The sequence below is a fragment of the Podarcis bocagei genome, assembly GCF_964188305.1.
Source record: "Podarcis bocagei genome assembly, chromosome: 10".
NCBI lineage: Eukaryota > Metazoa > Chordata > Lepidosauria > Squamata > Lacertidae > Podarcis > Podarcis bocagei.
The window spans coordinates 27284867-27306833 of record NC_138135.1 but is presented as its reverse complement, the minus strand read 5'-3'; the positions used below and the strand labels follow the sequence as shown (position 1 = coordinate 27306833).

The window sequence follows — 21967 nt, the reverse complement described above, 5'->3', positions numbered from 1 at the left end:
CAGTGAGCTTCATAATTGGGTGGGATCGGAACAAAAGAGGAAGTAGCATTGCTCTTGCTAAGCTTTGGATTTACTGTGCAGTCTTGCAAATAGAATGCTAGCGTTCACATTTTCAGTAGCCTTCCTCAGTAATTTGTGACTTCGAGAGAGAATCAATTCTCAGTTCATATAAATGCCCCACTCTCTCTTAACAGCCATAGGTAAGGGCTGGATTTAGTCAATCCTTTCATTCGCTTCTGAACGAATTAGGATACTTTGTGTGGGTGCTTCTACCCTTGTGTCACCTCTCTACAGTTAAAGAGGTTCTGCACTTGCTGTTGCTCTACATTATCCAGCAATTGCTTTAACCGTAAGGAAAATCTCTTAATCTTAATTAAAAGTTTACTCCTAGATTTAGCCTGTACAGTGGTGCCTCGCAAGATGAAATTAATCCGTTCCGCAAGTCTCTTCGTCTAGCGTTTTTTTCGTCTTGCGAAGCAACCCTATTAGCGGCTTAGCGGTATTAGCGGTTTAGCAGCTATTAAAGGCTTAGCGGCTATTAAAGGCTTAGCGGATTAGCGGCTAAAAGGCTATTAGCGGCTTAGCGGCTTAGAAAAAGGGGGGGAGCGAAAAAAAATCGGAACACTTGCAAGACGTTTTTGTCTTGCAAAGCAAGCCCATAGGGAAAATCGTCTAGCGAAGCAGCTCAAAAACGGAAAACCCTTTCGTCTAGCGGGTTTTCCATCTTGCGAGGCATTCGTCTTGCGGGGCACCACTGTATTGCTGCCTCCTGAGCATGGGATGCAAAGGGAGAAGGCACCAGTGTCCTATCTCTGTGACCCCAATGTCTGTTTCTGTAGTGTTGAGGTAGTAATTGCCAATTTTCTTGCATTCTCTATTTACTTTTATAGCAAAATAGTGCTTCTTGGAAGAAGGAAGATTTAATTAAAGCCTGCTTCCATGGAAACTGACAGTGGGGCAATCAGACTAATAATTCACTGATCCATCAGGAAGTAATAAAATCACCAGAACCTGCAAAAAAAAAAAAGTTAAATAAAAGGAACATAAGCCCTCAGTAACTCTTTGCCTGGACAGAATGGTGCTGAAATTAGAAGCCACTTTTTGCAATGAAATGTATCTGAATAAACTTTTTTAAAAGCAGAAAATTCTTATGAAGGGCCCCCTACAAGAGCAAATTTCAGTTGAGCAAAGTCAGCAATCCCATGTTCACAATTATGCATTATTTTGTTTTTTAAATGTATAGCTAACTATATCTGCAGCATATGATAAGGAGCACTCCTTTCCCCATGAAAATTATGAGTTAAAAGCAGAACAGTAGAAAACCCTGAAGAACAACTGGATGTCAGGAAAGCAGGAACTGTACAATATAATAGTAAAACAGCGTTGAAAGAAACCGAATTGCCTTCAGCAACTTTGCTGAGAATTTACCATAGTCTTCAAACGTCCCTCCCTAAAGCCAGACAATTATTGGCATTTCCTTGTATCTTCACATTGCTTTAGCTGAAAAGCTGCTTATTTTATCTCCACATTCAGGCATCAGATCTCATCCTGGGGACCACTGCTCACCAGTTGCTGTTCATCAGAAACCTGAAAAAACAACCTACAATTTATATGTTGTAGTTATATACGAATTTAATACTAATTTACAAAGCAATTCCCTATATAAAATACAAAAAAGAAGAATAGGTTACAATAACAGTATTCATTTTTGGCATAAATTTTGCTACTGACATCCTGTAAAATCAGTACAACAAAGCATTTGTTTATGAATGTCATTTTCACCTCGTGATTTCTCCAAAGATCTTGGGGTGGCATACATTGCCTTTCTAGCTCACAACAATCTTGTGAGGTAGGATTAGGCAAAGATAGTGTTTGGTTATCCAGTGAGTGGGGACTGGCTGTGCAGTAGTATCTCATTTATGCAAAATTCAATTCCAGCTGAAAAAAAGCCCTGCTCCTGGAGGGTCTCAGATTGGGAAAGCCTCTGTCTGGTGTTCCCAGAGAGAAGTGGAATCCCTGCTTCACATATTTCCTTGTCTGAGCAAGCCCTTCATTCAAATAAGACTTGCATACAGAGACACTGATATAGCAAGAGACATTAAAAATAAATCATGGTAAATTGACATAGCTCCTGTCGTCACCAAAACTGGTGCTGCAACGTATTACATGCTCTCGCTTTTTCAGAAGAAGCTCAAGTGCATAGTTCTGTTGATATCTTATCGAAATCAAAATGAAAACTTACAGAAAATGGATCATAAGAAGAGTCTGGTGCTGAAGTTGTGGAGCTTTCATAGTTAGGGTTTGAGATGTTTGAAGACAGTGCTCTGTCCAGTGTGGTCACATCAATATCATCCTTTTGCTGTTTTAAAGTAAGTGAACAAGTTTGTTTCACAGATAAACTGAGGAATTCAGAAGTCATAGGATATTTTTACAAGTGCTTCTAGCAAACATTCATAATGTTCACAACAATGGCTTGCCTATAACGTCTGAAGCAGGCCAAGGTGGTAACAAAATGAAGATGCCCAAATCCTGTTCATAATGGGAAATAGCGGAAGAACTCTGCTTTTGTGTCTTCCTTTTCTGAAAATAGTTACATTAAAGGGAAGCAAACTAGTCATGATTCTTTTTCATGATCAAAGGTGCAGCATTTACAGCAATTGTGTTTGGGCAGGGGACAATTTCTACATTTTCAATTGCCACTAATTAAAAACTTGTGTCAAAATTCAGGAAAAGGTGGTAACTATGAAGGTCAACTTACATTTGCATTGGTTTCTTACCTTGAAATATGGGAAACGAATGGTTCCCTGCTTAAATCTGAAGTATGAATATCCGATTAGAGCAATGATCCCTATGACCAGGAGGACTGCAAAGAATATTCCAATTCCGGGATGTAGAGAGGCCTAAGTGAAGACAGCAAAGGAAAACCAATGCTTTAGGAAGGGAGTTTCCAGCTACCCTCCCCTTGGAAGCCTGATAAGAAGCTGCTTTTGGGACTAAGGTAAAGCTGTTACTGGATGCTACATGTTGTTTAAGTAATCTTGTTATGTATAAAGCATTGGAATATGGATAATCCTGTTAGTTGTAAAGAACACAACAGCATGTATTGTGGTACTTCAGAGTTTCCCAAATTTATTGTGGCAAACGTTTTTATAAACTAGAGCCCACCTTCAATAAATAGTATCCTCAATTGGTGTGTTTATGCCTTTCGAGGTGGGCAACCTTCCTTCCTCTCCCAAGGCCACATGAGGCAATGGGCAGGTACTTGGGGGACTGCATTATCAGTGGGTACAGCCAACATGCTTAAGTCTAACGAATGCATGAAGGGGTCAAGACCGTAGTAAGCTGTCCTGCTTCACAAAGGATGAGGAATCGCTCTGTGAATGATACGACGGCCAGCCAAAGTGCAGTGGAAATCCATATTCTGCTGCAAATTACCCAGGCGAGTTGCAGGGTGCGGGACCATTTTCCCTGAGATACATCTGGGAGAGAAACCATTACGTGCACCAAATAATGTGAGTGCACTTTTTTAGCAGGCTCCCTGCTGAAGCTATGGACATCTGTATGCACTCTTATCAAAGCTCATATCTGTTTCCAAAGAAGACGTGGAACTATTTGTTCAGTTTTCCAGTTGACCAGCAAGTGAGTTAACAAAAGAGACCAGTTGCACAAGACTTACATGGGGCACAGGAGGAGCCTTCAGAGGTGCTGTGATGACATGGATGACCCCATTGGAAGCAACGATGTCCCATTCGAGGATAGCTTGCCCAGCCACATACCGTTTTTCCACCTAAAAAGCAAAAGCAAACCAAATGGCAACTTGACAAATACTTATCTGACCTTTCTAAGTTTCTTCAAAACACAGCTGGAGCTTACTAAGGTGCTTAGATCCTTCTCATATGATCCCGCTCATGGCTGAAGAACTCAGCCCCTTATTTTAGTGTGTTATTGGACATCAGCCCAAGGAAACTTCAATTCTTCTCTGGCGAGAGTTACTGGAAGCAGCTGGCTGGAGGAGGTGGAATCTAGCCTCTCTTAACAGGGAATTTGCTTCAGCTACATTTTAGTTTTAGGCAGATATAATCTCTTGCTGAACTAATGTCACATTCTTTCCATCTCATTGGGTAACTTTACTTGCTCAATCCTGATATGGTATGTTTGTTATTATAATATGACAACTATGATACTTATAAGTTAGTAGATTGTAATTACCAAGTTTCCTAGGAATGTGTGTTAACCTTTGGCTCCCTTCATGTCTACCCAACACTAGATACTACCGAAGACTGAAGCCACCACCTTTTGATTGATTTCATATACAGTGGTACCTCTGGTTACGAACTTAATTCGTTCCGAAGGTCCGTTCTTAACCTGAAGCCATTCTTAACCTGAGGTACTGCTTTAGCTAATGGGGCCTCCCGTGCCACCGGCGTGTGATTTCTGTTCTCATCCTGAGGTAAAGTTCTTAACCTGAGGTACTACTTCCGGGTTAGCGGAGTCTGTAACCCAAAGTGTTTGTAACCTAAGGTACCACTGTATATTTCCAGACAAAACAATATATCTGCAATAATATTCTGATTCTAATCAATGTATTGCTAAAAGTATGGGTGATATCCAGTACTGTCCATGCACAAGCAACATCTGCTACTGCGCTTACGGCAGGGTCATCCCACTCTTCAAAACCGCTCTCCCAAAATCTGGCCTGGAGGCATTTCACCTTATGGCATGGATTTCATAGTAGCCAAGGAAGTATTATTTTGTTCAGCCTACATGTTGTGCATCCGTAACCTGGTTCACACATAACAAGGAGATTTGCATGTACAGTGGTGCCTCGCAAGACGAAATTAATTCGTTCCGCAAGTCTCTTCGTCTTGCGGTTTTTTCATCTTGCGATGCACGGTTTCCCATAGGAATGCATTGAAAATCAATTAATGCGTTCCTAGGGAAACCGCCTTCGGACCAGGTCCGGGGACAGTCTGCCCCCGGACCGCTTCTGAAGGCTGGGGGGGGGGACAAGGGCTTTTCTTCCCACCCCCAGCATTTTAAAAAACCCTGGGACAGCGGAGGACTTCTCTGCTGTCCGGGGCGATCTTAAAATGCTGGCGGGCGGCATTTTAAAATCGCCCCGGACAGCGGAGGACTTCTCCGCTGTCCGGGGCGATTTAAAAGCCCCTGGGAAGGCAGGCAGGGGGGACAAAGACTTTCGCCCCGTGCCCGCCTTCAGAAGGTGTTCCCGCCCCCCGCCCCACTTCGGAACAGCTTTCCGAAGTGGGGCGGCGGGGGCAGGTGTCCCCGCCCCCCCTCCCCACTTCGGAACAGCTTTCCGAAGTGGGGCGGCGGGGGCAGGTGTCCCCGCCCCCCCTCCCCACTTCGGAACAGCTTTCCGAAGTGGGGCGGCGGGGGCAGGTGTCCCCGCCCCCCCTCCCCACTTCGGAACAGCTTTCCGAAGTGGGGCGGCGGGGGCAGGTGTCCCCGCCCCCCCTCCCCACTTCGGAACAGCTTTCCGAAGTGGGGCGGCTGGGGCAGGTGTCCCCGCCCCCCTCCCCACTTCGGAACAGCTTTCCGAAGTGGGGCGGCTGGGGCAGGTGTCCCCACCCCCCCTTCGGAACAGCGTTTTAAAATGCTGGGGGTCGGCAGCGCTTCGCTCCCGACCCCCAGCATTTTAAAATCTCCCCGGGACAGGGGGAGATTTTAAAATGCTGGGGGTCGGCAGCTAACGCTTCGCTCCCGACCCCCAGCATTTTAAAATCTCCCCGGGACAGAGACTTCTCTGCTGTCCCTTGGAGATTTTAAAATGCTGGGGGTCGGCAGCGAACGCTTCGCTCCCGCCCGCCAGCATTTTAAGATCGCCCGGGGCAGGCGGGGGGGGGGGAAGGCAGGTGGGGGGAGCAAAGACTTTTGCCCCCCGCCAGCCTTCAGAAGAGGTCCTCTTCTGAAGGCCGGCTGTGGGCGAAAGTCTTTGCTCCCGACCGCCAGCATTTCCCTATGGGCTTTCGTCTTGCGATGCAAGCCCATAGGGAAATTCGTCTTGCGAAGCGCCTCCAAAACAGAAAACCCTTTCGTCTTGCGGGTTTTCCGTCTTGCGAGGCATTCGTCTTACGGGGTACCACTGTAGTAGGGTCTGGAAATGATCCCTGACCTACAGCCCACCTACTTGTGAATCATTAGCCAATCCTGGCCGTTGTAGTTCCCTGTCTATGATACTCAACAGTGCTTTATTCACATCATCCTCCCCACTCAGATCACAAAAGGCTGAGTTATTCATGCAGGAATGAAAAACTCAACCTGTTTTGATTTGAGAGGGGAGGATGATGTGAATAAAGCACTATATTCCAGGTGGAAGGAAGAGGACTGCAGCACTTCTATACCTCACAGAGTTCCAGCCCTTGGGAAAATAATATTAATTGTAAGTTTGGCAGGAATCACTCCTGCCTTCTTTTAGACATTGCCTAGAAACAATGTTATTTAGACAAGGCTTTGAAATGTGATTTTTTTATAAAAAAACATAACCAAGCAGAATTTATGGATTCCCCACCCCCCGATGTTTTCCTGGAACATTGTATTTTTATGAAAATGCAGTTTATTAATATTTAAGTACATTAATTTATTAAGTAATTAAATATACTGCTTACAGCCAAAATAGGCTTCTAGGCAGGGTTACAAGGTATAAAAACCAGTTGTTTAAACATTAAAATATAAACATGCATAATTAAAACATGCCACAGAACAATTCCATTAAAACAACACGGTAAAGGAAATGTATGAACCAGACATGCTCCTATGAAAACACACACACACACACACACACACACACACACACACACACGCGTACAAATCACTCACCTCTTTAGCTGCAGAAATCTGGCCTCCAGTGTGTGTAATTAACAGTTTTTCCCCTATTCTGGTTTGAAGGGTACTTCCATTGGTCAAATCTTCATAATAGAACGCGCCAGTGTTGGATAAATGATATTCAATGTCTCTTCCAGAAAGTGTCTGAAGGCAGCAACCCAACATACAGTAATATCAATTAACAGAAACACGAAATGGATTTTCTAGAACTTGCTCAATTCACATGACATGACCCAGCTTTTAAACATTAAAGAGTTGTTTGATGCCAAGACATTCCATAGAATACAACTGCGTCAAAATACAAACAAACAAAACAAAAATAACTTGCTACTATTCTTAAACGAGAACCATCATCGCCTAGTCCACAGATGAAGAAGCTGTCGTCCTCTAGATGTTGTTGGACTCCCATCATCCTTAACAACTGTTTGTTGTTTGTTGGCTGGGACTGATGGGAGTTTGGAGTCCAGCTGTGTCTGGAGGGCCACAGGTTTATCATCCCTGCCTTAGCCTAAAGAAAATAAAAGCCTACCTTGGAATGCCTATTACAGTGTTACCTCGGGTTAAGTACTTAATTTGTTCCGGAGGTCCGTACTTAACCTGAAACTGTACTTAACTTGAAGCACCACTTTAGCCAATGGGGCCTCCTGCTGCCGCTGTGCCACCGCCACACAATTTCTGTTCTCATCCTGAAGCCAAGTTCTTAACCTGAAGCACTATTTCTTGGTTAGCGGAGTCTGTAACCTGAAGTGTAACCTGAAGTGTATGTAACCTGAAGCGTATGTAACCCGAGGTACTACTGTATTTAAAACTAGGAAAATGGCCACCATGGAAAATCCTGGCCCATTCCATCATTCTCACAGGTGATGTGTGCTGCAAGGAATGGTTTTTTGTTCACAGAGACATTTTCAATTCAACTTCGTTGTTTTTATATAGTACATAGCAGAGCAATTACACAAAGTCTTCAGAGTTAACCAGAGCGACATTCATGCTTTAGATAATTTGCTATTGACTCAGGATAATATATGTAGATACAGATATATCACTCTGTCAGTTTGCTATGTGTTTTAATAATGGCAGCCAAAAACGTAGTTGCTTTTTCTGTAATGTAAGACCTGGTATCTGCTAACAGAAAACCAACATAAAAACCAAGAGACTTGCATGGGTAAAAATGTAAATAATGCATTTAAAAAATGGATCAGATTTTCTATTTCCTCCGACCCTCACAGATATTTATGTTCTGCAGCAGGAATTCCTGTCCTATGGTCCATCGACAGATCTCGTGCAGGAGTATCCAAACTTTTTTCAAAGAGGGCCAGATTTGATGAAGTGAACATGCGTGAGGGCCGACCAAAGTTGCTGAGGTTTTTTTAGGATTGAAGTTGTTGTTGAGTTTTTTTGGGGGGGGGGATTTTTCACCAAAGTTGTACAGCTTTTTAAAGGAAATTTCCACAGGAAAGAAACTGCCTTAGGGGCCAGACTTTGGACATGCCTAAGGAAGGGCATTAAATCTGGTAAGTGAAAAGGCTTGCCTAAATCTTACCACCATGCAACTTAATAAATAAGGTGCTGGGAATGAGAAATGAAGAATATGGCATTTGTAGTTTGGAGAGCAACAGTTCCTAGTGGGGGCCATGGTATGTAGGCAATCTAGATCTAGCTCTAAAACAACCTAGTACAGGGGTCGCCACTGCACTTCCCTCCAGAGATAACTGGACTCCAACTCCCATCAGTCCCAGCTAGCGTGGCCAATGATTAGGGATGATGGGAGCTGTAGCCCAAGAGCAGGCTTCCTCAACCTCGGCCCTCCAGATGTTTTGAGACTACAATTCCCATCATCCCTGACCACTGGTCCTGCTAGCTAGGGACCAGTGTTGTAGTACCAAAACAGCTGGAGGGCCGAGTTTGAGGAAACCTGCCCAAGAGCATGGGGAGGGTATCATGTTGGCTACTCCTGCTCTAAAGTAATGATTCTTTCATTAGAAATGGTCAGGTCTTGAAGCGAGAGCACACATAAGGACTTATGGGTTAGCAAGGAGTGAGTCTTTATACAGAGAGATGTATTGCACCCCTGTGCAAGGGGTCTGACTACTTAGGGATGGAGGACACAAAACTATCCATAAGTGCAGTACAAGTGTTCCCCATAGGAGTGAATGGCAGCCATTCACTTCTAGGTTGTAGGACTTGCTGTCAGTTGAAAAGAGGCACTTTCTTGGATCAGCATATGTTGGCATTTTAACTCCTAGAGCTGGCATATAATAACAGTAGAATTAAGTCATTTACCTCATTTTCCCTCAGCCCGTCATTGCCTGGTACAAACAGTGTTGCGTGAGTGGATAAATTTGTGATGTATTTCAGGAACTCTTGGCCTTGCTTTGATGTGTTTGAGTAAGTCAGTATTCTCTGTGAAGGGACAGAATTTATTCTGGTGAGACGAAATCCTCAAACATAATAATAGTTTTATGAAGAATTTTATTGAGATGAAAGAAGAAAGCAAAAGGACTAATTCGGGTAACGTAACTCACAAAGCAAATGGAACTTTCTTTTTTGTAATATGAGTCTGGCAAACATATGCAAATGATCCTACAATATAACATTTTCTTTATACATACAACTATCTAAGAGATTAGGCTGAACAATAGTGAATATTTGACCAAAGTAAAACAACTTTGCTATGCCTTCTCAAGAGAAAGCGTTATTTCTGGTGTGATGACATCTTATAGTTGTTCTTAGACAATTTTCATACTTCTGAGAATGAAGAAAAACAAACACAAGAAGCCTGGGATTGCAAACAATTGCTTCTTGACCTTAATTGCCAAAGGATCACATCTGATAGCCATAACATTTTACATTTTATTCATTGTCTGCTTATAGCCTATTTATTGTTCCTCTTTAAGCTAATATGATTTACTAAAAACAGAAGTGTAACAGGAATAAAGATGTTGGTTCATTTTTAAAATTTTGAGGCATATTTTATTTAATTTCAGTTTTTGGGGTGAGGTGGTCTGTTTCTGTTACTTACTGAGACGAAGTTTGTAAATTTTGACAAAGAAGTGAGGACTTGAAGCAGAGTCCCACTACATGTAAATCCATCACCCACATAACCAATTTTACAGGTGCAGTTGACATCTATAAAACATAAAACAACACAATTTTAGACAGCAAGCAGAGATGAGGCTTCCATATCTAGAGAACTATCTACAATTGCAAAAAAAAGGAAGTGGATATCTATCGATCTATTGGATCCCTATCCATCCCGCTACACAATATTTGCATGCAATTCTTCCTTATACATTCATTTTTACAAGCAGTTGTTGGTAAAAAATAATGTATATTTGTACATTATTAGGATTAATACATGCACGTTTCTTTGAATGTTCCCCGAACATATACATTTTAGTATGTGTTTTATGGTTGGAGAGCTGCTTCGCCAAATTTGGATAGGTGTGTTTTGGTTCCTGTATGGCTTCAGAAAGTGCAGATAAGGTAAGGTAAATTTGCATTAAAATGTAAACAAAACTAATTTCGCCCCCCCCCATCAGCTACTAGTGGCAATGTAGACAATTAGGGAATCCTTCTTCATGATGCCTCACCCCCAACAACCTCCTCATTGTCTGTAGACATTATTCAGATCCCAATTTGAATGCCAGAGCAGACAATATGAATATGTCAAATTGTAGAAAACCATGAAGTCTCGCTCCCCCCCCCCCCCGGCACCACTATCTGCAGTGTTAAAAACCAGGGGTCAGCAACCTTTTTCAGCCTTGGGCCGGTCCACTGTCCTTCAGACCATGTGGTGGGCCAGACTATATTTTGAAGGGGAAAAAAAGAACAAATTCCTATGCCCCACAAATAACTCAGAGATACATTTTAAATAAAAGGACGCATTCTACTCATGTAAAAACACGCTGATTTCTGGACCATCTGTGGGCCGGATTGAGAAGGCGATTGGGCCGGATCCGGCCCCCGGGCCTTAGTTTGCCTACCCCTGGTTAAAAACTTTCCACAGTACCTCAGAAATGGCTTTGTGTCTGCTGCCAAGTTAATATACAATGACAATATGATCTTATTAGTAGTTCTGGAAATGAAATATAGTTCTGGCAAACGACATTAGGCAAAGGCACTTTTTCTTTTACCTTTGACTCTGTAACAGTAGACATCCCATGTTTCACTCATGTTGACTCTGTACCCGTAGTCGATAATCCCAACAACTCCTCCACCGCATTGGGGGGCAGAGAAGGCAGTCGGATAGGCTACTCTTCCATTCGCCAGCCAGCCAGCAGCACATAGATGATACTTTGCCTGCCGTTAGCATATAACCATGAAACAAAGGAAAATGGGAAATGGTGTTAACCTAATGCCACGATGGGCTTTAGGCAATGTGTGGCTAGTAGGAGGGGACACCACCCACTGTCAAAGCCCAATGAAGCCTTGCTTTGAAGGCTGCGACTTAAGCATTGGCCTTTTTCCTGGTTCTATCTCGCATGGCCCAGTCACATGACTGGGCATTCCATTGCCAAGAAGCTTAAGACTGGGTGGGCTTTAAACATTTCCGTGCTGGGACAGAACTGCAACTGGTGCCCTCGAGTTAGCACCGGGGGGCAACCCTAGCAAAGTAGCCGGCATTGTATCGCAGCGCTGGCCTCTTGCTCCAGATTTGGAAATGTAGTGCTGCGTAAGGAAACTTGCCACCTGGGACAGAGATCTCTGGCCTTTCCTAGAATCATATGCACGTTCTTTCAGCCAGAGTTGGGAAAGAGAGGTAACGGGGAGAGATTTGCATGCAGTCTGAGAGGCAGGCTTGCTATACTATGCCTCATTTGCCAAGTGAAAGGTCCCATGGCAATTAGGACGGCACACACTCGTGACCAGTCTCTGTGCATCAGTACAGGTGTTTGCACACTTCCAGCTAAGACTTACTGCATTCCAAAAGGCTCAAGGACCTCATTCACTTACAAGTTCTGTCAAAACAGGCTTGTGCATTCCCTTGCACAGGATACTACAGTGGTACCTCGGTTCTTGAACGTAATCCATTCCAGAAGCCTGTTCGGCTTCCGAAATGTTCAGAAACTGAGGTGTGGCATCCCATTGGTTGCAAGAGCTTCTTGAACTCAGCGGAAGCCGCGTCGCATGTTTGAGTTCCGAAAAATGTTCAAAAACAGAAGCATTTACTTTTGGTTATTCAGTGTTTGAGAACCAAAATGTAACGTACGACAACAGAGGTGTTTGGGAACCGAGGTACCACTGTACTGACCCAGTTCTGATCTGGACTGGTAAAAATACAGTGTGTTTATTATAGCACTGACTTGCATATGCACAGGACTCATGTTTGTTATTTGAATAAAGAAGCCAAAATACGAAAGGGAGTTTTTTGTGTGAACCAGCTCTGGTGCTTTTTTTTTAAACAGGTTGCAGCAACAGTCAATATTGTACTTATTTGAATGTTTTCCTACGTACTTCTTTTTCTTCAAAAGAAACTATATGTATTCCTGATGGCACTTGTCCTTTACAACTTATTCTCCTGGCAGCTAAGTCTCTCTGTTCAGTTCAAGCATATGTTAGTTATCTGACTTGCCTGCAAGTAGAAATAAGCATTGTTACCTGTTGCGCATAGACAAGCTGAGTGTAAGTAGCCATTGTTGCTCCTTCATCTGCACAGGTCTTATTTGCTGCGCCGTAAGTCATTTTATACCGACCCTTTGGAGAACGTACATGAAAAACTCCAACAGTAGTATCTGGAAGGAAGAATGGAGCAAACCCCAAAATCAACCCTTTCCATTATACAGTTTTATACCCAGATTTCCATTTCACAGTGTATCCTGAATATATAGGGTTTGGTTTTCTAGACGTCTTGTGGATAATTATATCTTGGATCATGAACTGGCCCCTCATGGTCCTACCCTAAATGCTTTCAAGTAGCAATAAGAAGATTGAGTGCTTCAAAGACACACCCCTCCTTTGTCAACTCAATCTATTGTTAGTCAGGCAAAGAATACTGATTGTGTGCAATAAATCGCTCAAAACATAGTCAACAAAAACCTAACATGTAGCTTTTTATATCTAAAATACGGTAATGTAGTCCAATAACATCTGTGGAACCAAAGCTGATCTAGAGATGTCTTCTCTTAGCTGGTACCTTCCAGCTGGACTGGAACTCTCACCATTGGCCATGCTGCCTGATGGGAGTTGCAGACTAACAGTTGTATGAAGGACCATAGTTCCCTTCCTCTGGTCTAGAGAAAAGCACATTCACCAATACTACAGAAACTGAACATCTATAACAGGGGTCAGCAACCTAAGGTCCATGGGCCGGAAGCAGCCCGTGGAGGTTGTTTGACTGGCCCCCGAGCCGCCCCCGAACGAAGCTGCCAGCTTGCATGCTGCGCTAAACCAGCACAGCGCGGCATGGGGACTCGCTTCTGCATCGCCGAAAATCGGGTCTGCGCAGACACAGAAATTTGTGGGGGGATCTCCGCGGAACCAATCCGTCCCAGGCAAGATAAACCTTGCTGACCCCTGATCTATAATGTAGCAAATTTCCCATTTAAGTTGCTTTGGGTAGCTATGGCAGGATTTAAAAGAATTATAGGACTATGTAATTCTGAGAAGTCTAGGCTCATGAGAGTTATGGAACAGTCTTATTTTTTAAAAAAATTCACAATCACTATAATTGTGTGCCTGCTTGTGGTGCACTGACCTTGGAAATGGAGATCGGCACAGTTAGCATCGGCATGGCATTGCCCGTTATCTTGCAAACATCTGTCTACCGGTAGCTGTTTCACCTCACAATCAATTCCATCGCCAATGTAGTTATCTTTGCATTGACACGTGCGCTTATCCTGGGAGAGAAATTTGCAATGAAACTGCATAAGCATTGGAAGCTGCCTTACAAGAGTCAGACCACCTAAATCAGTATTGCCTACACTGACTGGCACCAGCTCTCCAGGGTTTCCGGCAGAGGACATTCCCAGCCCTACTTGGAGAGGCCACTGGGGACTGAACATGGGACTACATGCAAGGCAGATGCTCTACCACTGAGCTATAGCCTTCCCCCCTAGATTGTAAACACTTCAGCACGGATATTATGGCATCCTGTCCATTCAAGAAGAAGGGGGGTATGTGTGTGTAAGATCCTTTGTCCCTACCACTGTTTTTGAGCATCTCGGAAGCTGAACATTTCGGTTTTCGAACGCTGAAAACCCAGAAGTAATTGCTTCTGTTTTCAAACGCGCCTCAGAAGTCGAACGGCTTCCGCGGCATATTTCTCAATTTTCTCAATGAAATTTGCAGACTACCCTTTGTGCCTCGGTTTTCAAATGTTTTGAAAGTCGAACGGTCTTCCGGAACAGATTGAGTTGAAAACCAAAGTTCCACTGTAATAGTACAGGAGGGAAACTGACTAATGTTTTGCAGACTGTATTAAGTCCCCTCAGCAGCTGGAACCGAACATGATATTTTCAGACCAACCATGCAGTTCTCTTTCAGGGTAAAAAATACTCATAGTGCTGCCACCAGAAGGCAGATCTTTGGGGCAGAATAGGCAGGAGGGCCCTCAAACACAGGAGGGCACACACTGCCATCTAAAAAGCACTGGCTCCATAAGACCATTCAGTCCAGATCTAAAATTAATTGCACTACTGCAGACTTAAAGGCACATCCGCAGAGTTTTCATTTCATGCACACACTATTTCCATCTCCCCTTGCCCCAGTCTAGAGCACAGGGAAATGCTGGCCGTGGTTTATTGCATGTTATGATTATTTTATGATTACCTAATTTTTCGCTCTATAAAACGCACCTAGTTTTTGGAGGAGGAAAACAATAAAAAAAATATTCTGAATCCCAGAAGCCAGAACAGCAAGAGGGATTGCTGCGCAGCAATCCCTCTTGCTGTTCTGGCTTCAGCGATAGCTGTGCAGCCTGCATTCGCTCCATAAGACGCACACACATTTCCCCTTACTTTTTTTGAGGGAAAAAGTGTGTCTTATAGAGCAAAAAATACGGTACATTCTGTAAGCTACTATGCAGACCCAATGGGCTAAAATGTTGTTTACAATCTGCAGTATGTATGACTGACCAGAATAGCTAGGAGGGTGGGGGGGATACACTTTGCTTTTCCTGGGACACTTCCAATGTTTTCTTAGTGGCTAAGAGAGCACAATTGAAAATGATGCTACCTGAACAGTTCCCTTAATACCAGTGAGAGAAACAGCCTCTCGGACAGGGTTTTGGAATCTGTGGCCTTCCAGATGTTGTTTCACCCCCATCATCCCTAGACAGCATGGTCAACAGTGATGGGAGTCCAGCAATGTTTGGAAGGTCATACATTGCCTAGGACAAGGTGAAAGACTCATAACACTTACAGGTCCCGTCTTGGTGCAAATTGCATGTTCATGGCAACCACCATTAAACCCATCGGTGCAAGGGTTGATAGCCATGCAGGTGTGCCCGTCCCCTTTGTATCCTGTCCGACATGTGCAATTGACTTGCACACCAGTTTGTACACACTTTGCATTCTTATTGCAGCCACCGTTGGTTTTCTTACAAAGATCCTCAGCTGCAAAGCAAAAAACACAGATAGATAGATATGTAGGCTCTTGAATATGGAAGTTCTATGTGTTAGCTATTATTGCAAGTTACTGATAGAGCAGTCCTCCAGGCATTATTCTATTCCTTTATATTGATGAAGTGAGATTTTTTTGCCCCCAAAGAATGAGAAAATACAGAGTATTTCTGGCAGTATCTGATTGTTATGATACCTCGTGCCTACAATCGTGACACCAAATGCCTGGATTTACCCTAGGGAGAAGCAAATGTTCAGTCTGTCCTCTACATTGGGGTAGATCTATGCCCTTGGTGTGCTCTTCCCCTGCTCTTACTGGACCAGCTATGGAACGGGAAGAACTTTAGTGATCAGATGCCTCTCTAAAAGTCAAAGGCTAGGAAGGAAAGGACAGAGCTAAAACGAACCGCTAAACTTGGCTCAATTTGTTGAGTTAAATACCACATCAAAGCTTGCAGCCATTGCAACAAGGAAACAAACTCAAAAAGACAGAAATCCCTTCAAATGCTACAAAGCTAGAGAAGTCTGCCAGTCTGAGCTTGTGCTTGAAGATTCTCTCCTTTTCCTTTCCCTTCCACTCCCAAACAGATGATCTGGGCTGCCAGATCTGACAGTCATGATCATCAGGTAGGTGTGCGAGAGAGACTAAATACCCTTCCCTAACAGGTGATCAGTGCTTCAGAGCTAATAATCACCTGACTGGAACACCCAGAAGTGGGTCTCCCTCCCCTTTAATATTCCAGGAACAGGGGATTTATAAGTATAACCTTATGTTTTGGCTGTGGAGACCAGCCTCATAACATCATGGACAATTAGGCTAAAGTAAGTAGGCTGTCATTATGAATAATTGACATTATGATAATTGGCTTGCTTTGTGCAGAGTGGATCCAGGCCCCCTTAATGCCACACTAAAATATATGTGTTTGTGGAGTTCACGGATACTTTCATATTTATCACATTACATAGGAACTGCATGAGGGCCAGAAAATAGGGGTGTGTAAGTAAACATGGTGGAAGATTTCAATTAAAATACATTCCTTCAATTTTATTAGTGGCTGATCTTTCCGGTTGATTTTACCTGTACACGTGATTCCATCTCCATTATAGTATGGTTTGCACTGGCAGATGTTTTGCTCTTGGCAAACAGCATTAATGGAACAGTTGGGTGAACACTCGGGAGTTAAAGCTGTGAAGAAAATTAGAACCATTACCCACATTCAAACTTTTCTCATTGTCTCAAGACTGAGGAAAAATCCTAAATAAAGAAACTGGAGGTGTGGCCTGAATTGCATCCCTGTGCACTGAATCAAAGTAAATACCTCAGATACACTTGCAGTAAACTGTTTTAGTTCAGGGACAGGGAAATCCATGGATGCCAGCTAAATCTGGAGGGGCATCAGCCCCAGCCGGCATAGCCTATGGTCAGGGTGATGGGAGCCATCATCCAGCAATTATCTGACACAGGTTCTCCACTTCTATTTTCTCTTTCACTCCCATTTTAATCCTTGATTAATGCATTGCAATGACTGTTATGGTTAAACAATTAAAAAAAAACCCTAACTATTTCAGATGTCAACATTATAGTTATCCTTCTCAAACAAATCTACAATTGTTTTGAGGGATATGATAGAGGAGTGATGATAGCAAATGTGTTGCTAACATTGTTTATATTTATATATCAGCTTTAGTTTTTCTATTTGTTTTATAACTTTTGTTGCATTTCCCTTGCCTTCACAGCAGGCCTATGAGGCAGGTCATTCAACTAATAAACGTTCTCAGGGTAGATACGCCCTAAATGGTTGATGAGGAGTAATTATTTTACTCCATTAAATGTTGGTTATAACATCTCAAGCATTATTTACCAGAAACCAAGAGCCACTGAAATGAGAGAATTAATTCTGACTGGGCTACCTCTCTTATAGAACCACATCATGATTGAGAGTATGCAAAATATTGATTTCTTTAAGTTTATTTATTATTTGTATGGAAAATATGGTGAAGACTATTTTAATCAGCCGACAGCTCTAAAAAGTAATGGTGAGATGAAATCTACTCTGCAGGCTACAACGTTCTCCTACTGTTAAAGAGTCAGACCGATTTTGGTTTCACAGAGCTTTCCAGTCCATCCAGTTTCACAGAAGCACCGTCCTGATCCATAAATTCCTTCATCACACTGTCCATGTGATGTGCACTCACAGGCTGTAAACAGAAAGTTGTTGGATGATTAGGAGACGGATTATAAGGAGGAGCTTGTTGCAACCCAAAAACCTATGTTATGAACACTAGCTGGTCCTAGCAAAAGCATTTTCCCACTGTCCCTTATAATTAGAGAAGTTGCAGCCCTTGAAGATGGGGCATGTGAAAGGGGTCCATACCACATTTTTCACTCCTGCACAAATAAGCAGCCTAGGTTAGGCTGAGCCTAGAAGGTCTGAAGTTAGGTCTCCCAAGTTCAGCTAAGACACACTCCGCAACCACTAACAGAGGATGGGAACCTCTGACCCTGCAGATGTTGTTGCACTCCATCTTCTATCAGCTCCAGCCAGCATGGTCAAGAGTGAAGGATGATGGGAGTTGTAGTCCAACAGTTTCTGGAGGGTAGCAGGTTCTCCACCCCTGCAACTAAACCACGCTACCCCTTATAGTCTGACAAATGGTTACACAAATGTAAAGGGCTTAACAGAACGACAACCACGTGAAACCTACATTTGCAATCCAAGCCGTATCTTCCTGGCATACAGAGCTCACATGAAGTCCCATTGAAGCCAGCATTGCATGTACATTCTCCCGTGCCAGCATATTCTTCATCACATGAACCACGCTTATTACATGGAGTTTCTGACCCTCCTGGGCAGGCTGGGAAGCAGAAAATGGCAACGAGTCAGTCTTTGTAAGAACTATCCCCAAGGTGGCTATTTTATTACTTATTGGGTTAGGACCCCACAGCTCAGAGAGAAAGATCTACCGTATTTTTTGCACCATAACACTCACTTTTTTCCTCCTAAAAAGTAAGGGGAAATGTCTGTGCGTGTTATGGAGGGAATGCCTACGGGTGGCATGCCTACGGATTTTCCTCCTCTAAAAACTACGTGCGTGTTATGGTCGGGTGCGTGTTATAGAGCAAAAAATACGGTATTTAGGCACACAGAGCTAAGGTGATAATCTTCCTTGAAAGAATATTATGGCTTAGGTTCCAAATATATTAATTAATTCATTATTATTCGATTTCTTACTACCCTTCATCATAAGGTCCCAGTGTGGGTTGCAAAGATGTAACAATGCAAAATTAAAATAAATTATAACAATTTACATTCAAAATAATAGGGTGGATGTTAAGACTATATGGGCACGTCCTCTTGGTAGTGTTGCATTTATTTTGCCAAGCCATGAGAGAGCATTCTCAACGCAGGCACTCCAATTATGGAAATTTATAGTTTATGACACCAACTTGAAACTTATTTTCCACCCAGGCTTTTGTCTGAAGTTTTGTTTGCATCAGTACTGTTTGATGGTTGTGGCAATTTTTATAGACCTGTTATTTAACTGTACAGAAGGCTTTTGGCAACAAAACCCTTTAAAATCTATTTACAAGAGGCAATAATGGGAAAAGTATACCAGCAGCAGTTATTCTAGGCTGCATCAGAAGAAGTTTAGCGCCCCGTTCAAGGTCAGCCTTGGTCAGACCACACTCGGAATATTGTGTCCAGTTCTGGACACCACAGTTTAAGAAAAACATGGGCAAGCTGGAACATGTGCAGAGGAGGGAAATCAAAATGATCAAGGGTCTGGAAACCAAGCCTTATGAGGAGTGGTTGAGGGAGTTGGGTATGCTTAGCTTGAATAAGAAGAGGAGACTGAGCGGAGATATGGTAGTCATCTTAAGGGCTGTCAAACGGAAGATGGAGCAAACTTGTTTTCTCCTGCTCTGGAGGAGAGGACACAAATCAATGGGTTCAAGTTACAAGAAAGGCCATTGCAACTAAAAACCAGGAAAAACTTTTGGACAGTGAATGCTGTTCAACAGTAGAACAGACTCCCTCAGAAGGTGGTTGACTTTCCTTCATTGCAGGTGTTTAAGCAGGGTTTGGATGGCCATCTGTCATGGATGCTTTAAGTGAGATTCCTGCATTGCAGGGGGTTGGACAACATGACCCTCAGGATACCTTCCAACTCTGTAATTCTATGATTCTGTGAAAAATGTTTCCCTATTACTTTAAACACTCTGGACCACCCCTCTGCCATCTGTTTCTGCCACATGCTGCCTGGTGGTTGCTAAGCCAACTCTCCTGTTCAAGAGTCAGAACAGACGATATGTAGGAAGCCTATCCCAGTTTTCTTTTTTAGGCAGCCATAAAGGGATCCATTGTTGACTGTAAAAGTTGTGCTGGGAAAGGGGATGTTTAACCTTTCCCCCCTCATGCTGTTATCTAGACCTAAATTGCTCCCCCTTCCCACGCTGCTAATAGCATCACTGAGAAAGATATATAAGCACAGAAGCCCTTCTCAGAAGTTTCTCAAGTGTTTGATCCTAGGAAATCTTACCTTGACATTCATTCCCAAAGTAGCCCTTGCAACAGTGTGGTATCCTGACCATCATAGAACAATCCTTCTGACACCCCTTCAAGATCCTGTGGTTGAGAATGTAAGTACATCTCTTCACCTCTCCCTTACGGTTTCATATTTAGAAATGGGGGGGAAAGAGAATGGACAAAAGAAAGAAATCAGGAAATTCAATAAAGGCACCATAGGACAAGGTATTCATAACGCCCCTACCAGCCCTCACAGAATGGCTTAGAATCATAATGTTGGAGGGAATCTCAAAGGTCATCTAAATCCAACTCCCTGAAATGTGAAAGCACGTTTTGCCTCCCAAAAGGAATCCTGGTAACTGTAGTTTACCCCTTCCAGAACTACAGTTACCAGCACTCATAACAAACTACAGTTCCCAGGATTCTGTGGTGTGGGAAAATGTGCTTCATATGTATGGTGTGTAAGTAGCTCTGAAATCTTATGATTGAGGGAGTGAGAAAGGAACCACCGAGATATTTTATAATTCATATGTAGGTTACAGAGCTTCCAAGTCCTTTTGATACCTCCTTTGCTGTATAAGCTTGTATAATAATAATAATAAATTATTATTATTATTGTTTAAAATGTAGCTATTTTCCAAAATATTTTATTACAACTTGTTGGTTAAATTTTGACTCGTAAGTGCAGAACTGTAATTACCGTCACTTTGGCTCCAGCAGGGCATCGAGGAGTTAGGTAACAAGCAGTGCAGTCTCCCTGAAGAGAAAGAGAAATACACTTTTTTTATCAGAAGACTAAAACTCCCCAAAGCTAGCTAGGATTAAAAACCACACTTAATTATTAAAATAATTATGCAAATGCAATATATAATCTAATTAGCACTATGAACTGACATTGAAGAAGAAGAAGAAGAAGAGTTTGGATTTGATATCCCGCCTTTCACTCCCCTTCAGGAGTCTCAAAGCGGCTAACAATCTCCTTTCCCTTCCTCCCCCACAACAAACACTCTGTGAGGTGAGTGGGGCTGAGAGACTTCAAAGACTTCGTTTCATACAATTTGTTTAAACAAGTCTCTTACCAAAGGTATATTTACTAATATATACCTGAGTGAATGAGTGAGTGAATCAGTAAGTTCCACAGCTGAAGGGTCCCCATGAATTCAGTTGAACCTCTATACAGAGCCTCATAGAGCTTATACAGCGGATGCTCAGGTTGTGAATGTGATCCGTGCAGGATGCACGTTCGCAACCCGCAGCATTCGCAATCCACAGTGCCGTGTCTGTGCACGCACGGGTTGCGATTTGGCACTTCTGCGCATGTGCGACCACCAAAACCCAGAAGTAACCTGTTCCAGTACTTCTGGGTTTCAGTGGTATGTAACCCGAAAAAACGCAACCTGAAGCGTCTGTAACCCAAGGTATGACTGTATGCACAAAGTTTATATGTGCACAATTGGGACCAAGCAAAAAGCAAGCCCAATAAATCAAACATTGGTGAATAGGTAAAAAAAGGTAAAGGACCCCTGGACGGTTAAGTCCAGTCAAAGGTGACTATGGGGTGTGGCCTTCATCTCGCTTTCAGGCCGAGGGAGCCAGCGTTTGTCTACAGACAGCTTTCGGGGTCATGTGGCCAGCATGACTAAACTGTTTCTGGTGCAATGGAACACCGTGATGGAAACCAGAGCACACATAAATGCCGTTTACCTTCCCACCGCAGCAGTACTTATTTATCTACTTGCACTGGCGTGCTTTCAAACTGCTAGGTTGGTAGGAGCTGGGACAGAGCAACGGGAGCTCACCCCATTGTGAGGATTTGAACCACTGACCTGATCTGAAAGCCCAAGAGGCTCAGTGGTTTGGACCAGCACCACCCGCGCCCCTATTTGTACAATAGTGTTTTAGAGGCCTAAAACACAGCTTCTCATTTCCCATTTTCTTAGTCACTTCAGTAAAAGAAAATTCATTTATTCATTTCTGATTCAACAACAGTCCTCTTCAGTAGTGCAAAGAGTGTCTAATGAATGCATGGGGGTGGAG

General features: G+C 43.1%; 1 protein-coding gene across 2 annotated transcripts in view; it reads right to left on the bottom strand.

Moving 5' to 3' along the window:
- Positions 1-760: 760 nt before the first annotated feature.
- STAB2 (stabilin 2) overlaps positions 761-21967 on the bottom strand; it is an 88648-nt gene continuing 67441 nt past the window's right edge. For both annotated transcript variants that reach the window (XM_081212212.1, XM_081212211.1), the window contains exons 54-69: positions 20631-20687; positions 19944-20067; positions 18108-18257; positions 17496-17600; positions 16480-16587; positions 15202-15395; positions 13538-13679; positions 12442-12575; positions 10977-11142; positions 9863-9969; positions 9124-9243; positions 6838-6987; positions 3677-3787; positions 2778-2900; positions 2243-2359; positions 761-1587 (exon numbers count right to left, since the gene is read on the bottom strand). In XM_081212212.1, coding sequence (XP_081068338.1) covers positions 1537-1587; positions 2243-2359; positions 2778-2900; positions 3677-3787; positions 6838-6987; positions 9124-9243; positions 9863-9969; positions 10977-11142; positions 12442-12575; positions 13538-13679; positions 15202-15395; positions 16480-16587; positions 17496-17600; positions 18108-18257; positions 19944-20067; positions 20631-20687 — 1959 coding nt within the window. In that variant the 3' untranslated portion in view covers positions 761-1536. The remainder of the gene's footprint in view (positions 1588-2242; positions 2360-2777; positions 2901-3676; positions 3788-6837; positions 6988-9123; positions 9244-9862; positions 9970-10976; positions 11143-12441; positions 12576-13537; positions 13680-15201; positions 15396-16479; positions 16588-17495; positions 17601-18107; positions 18258-19943; positions 20068-20630; positions 20688-21967) is intronic.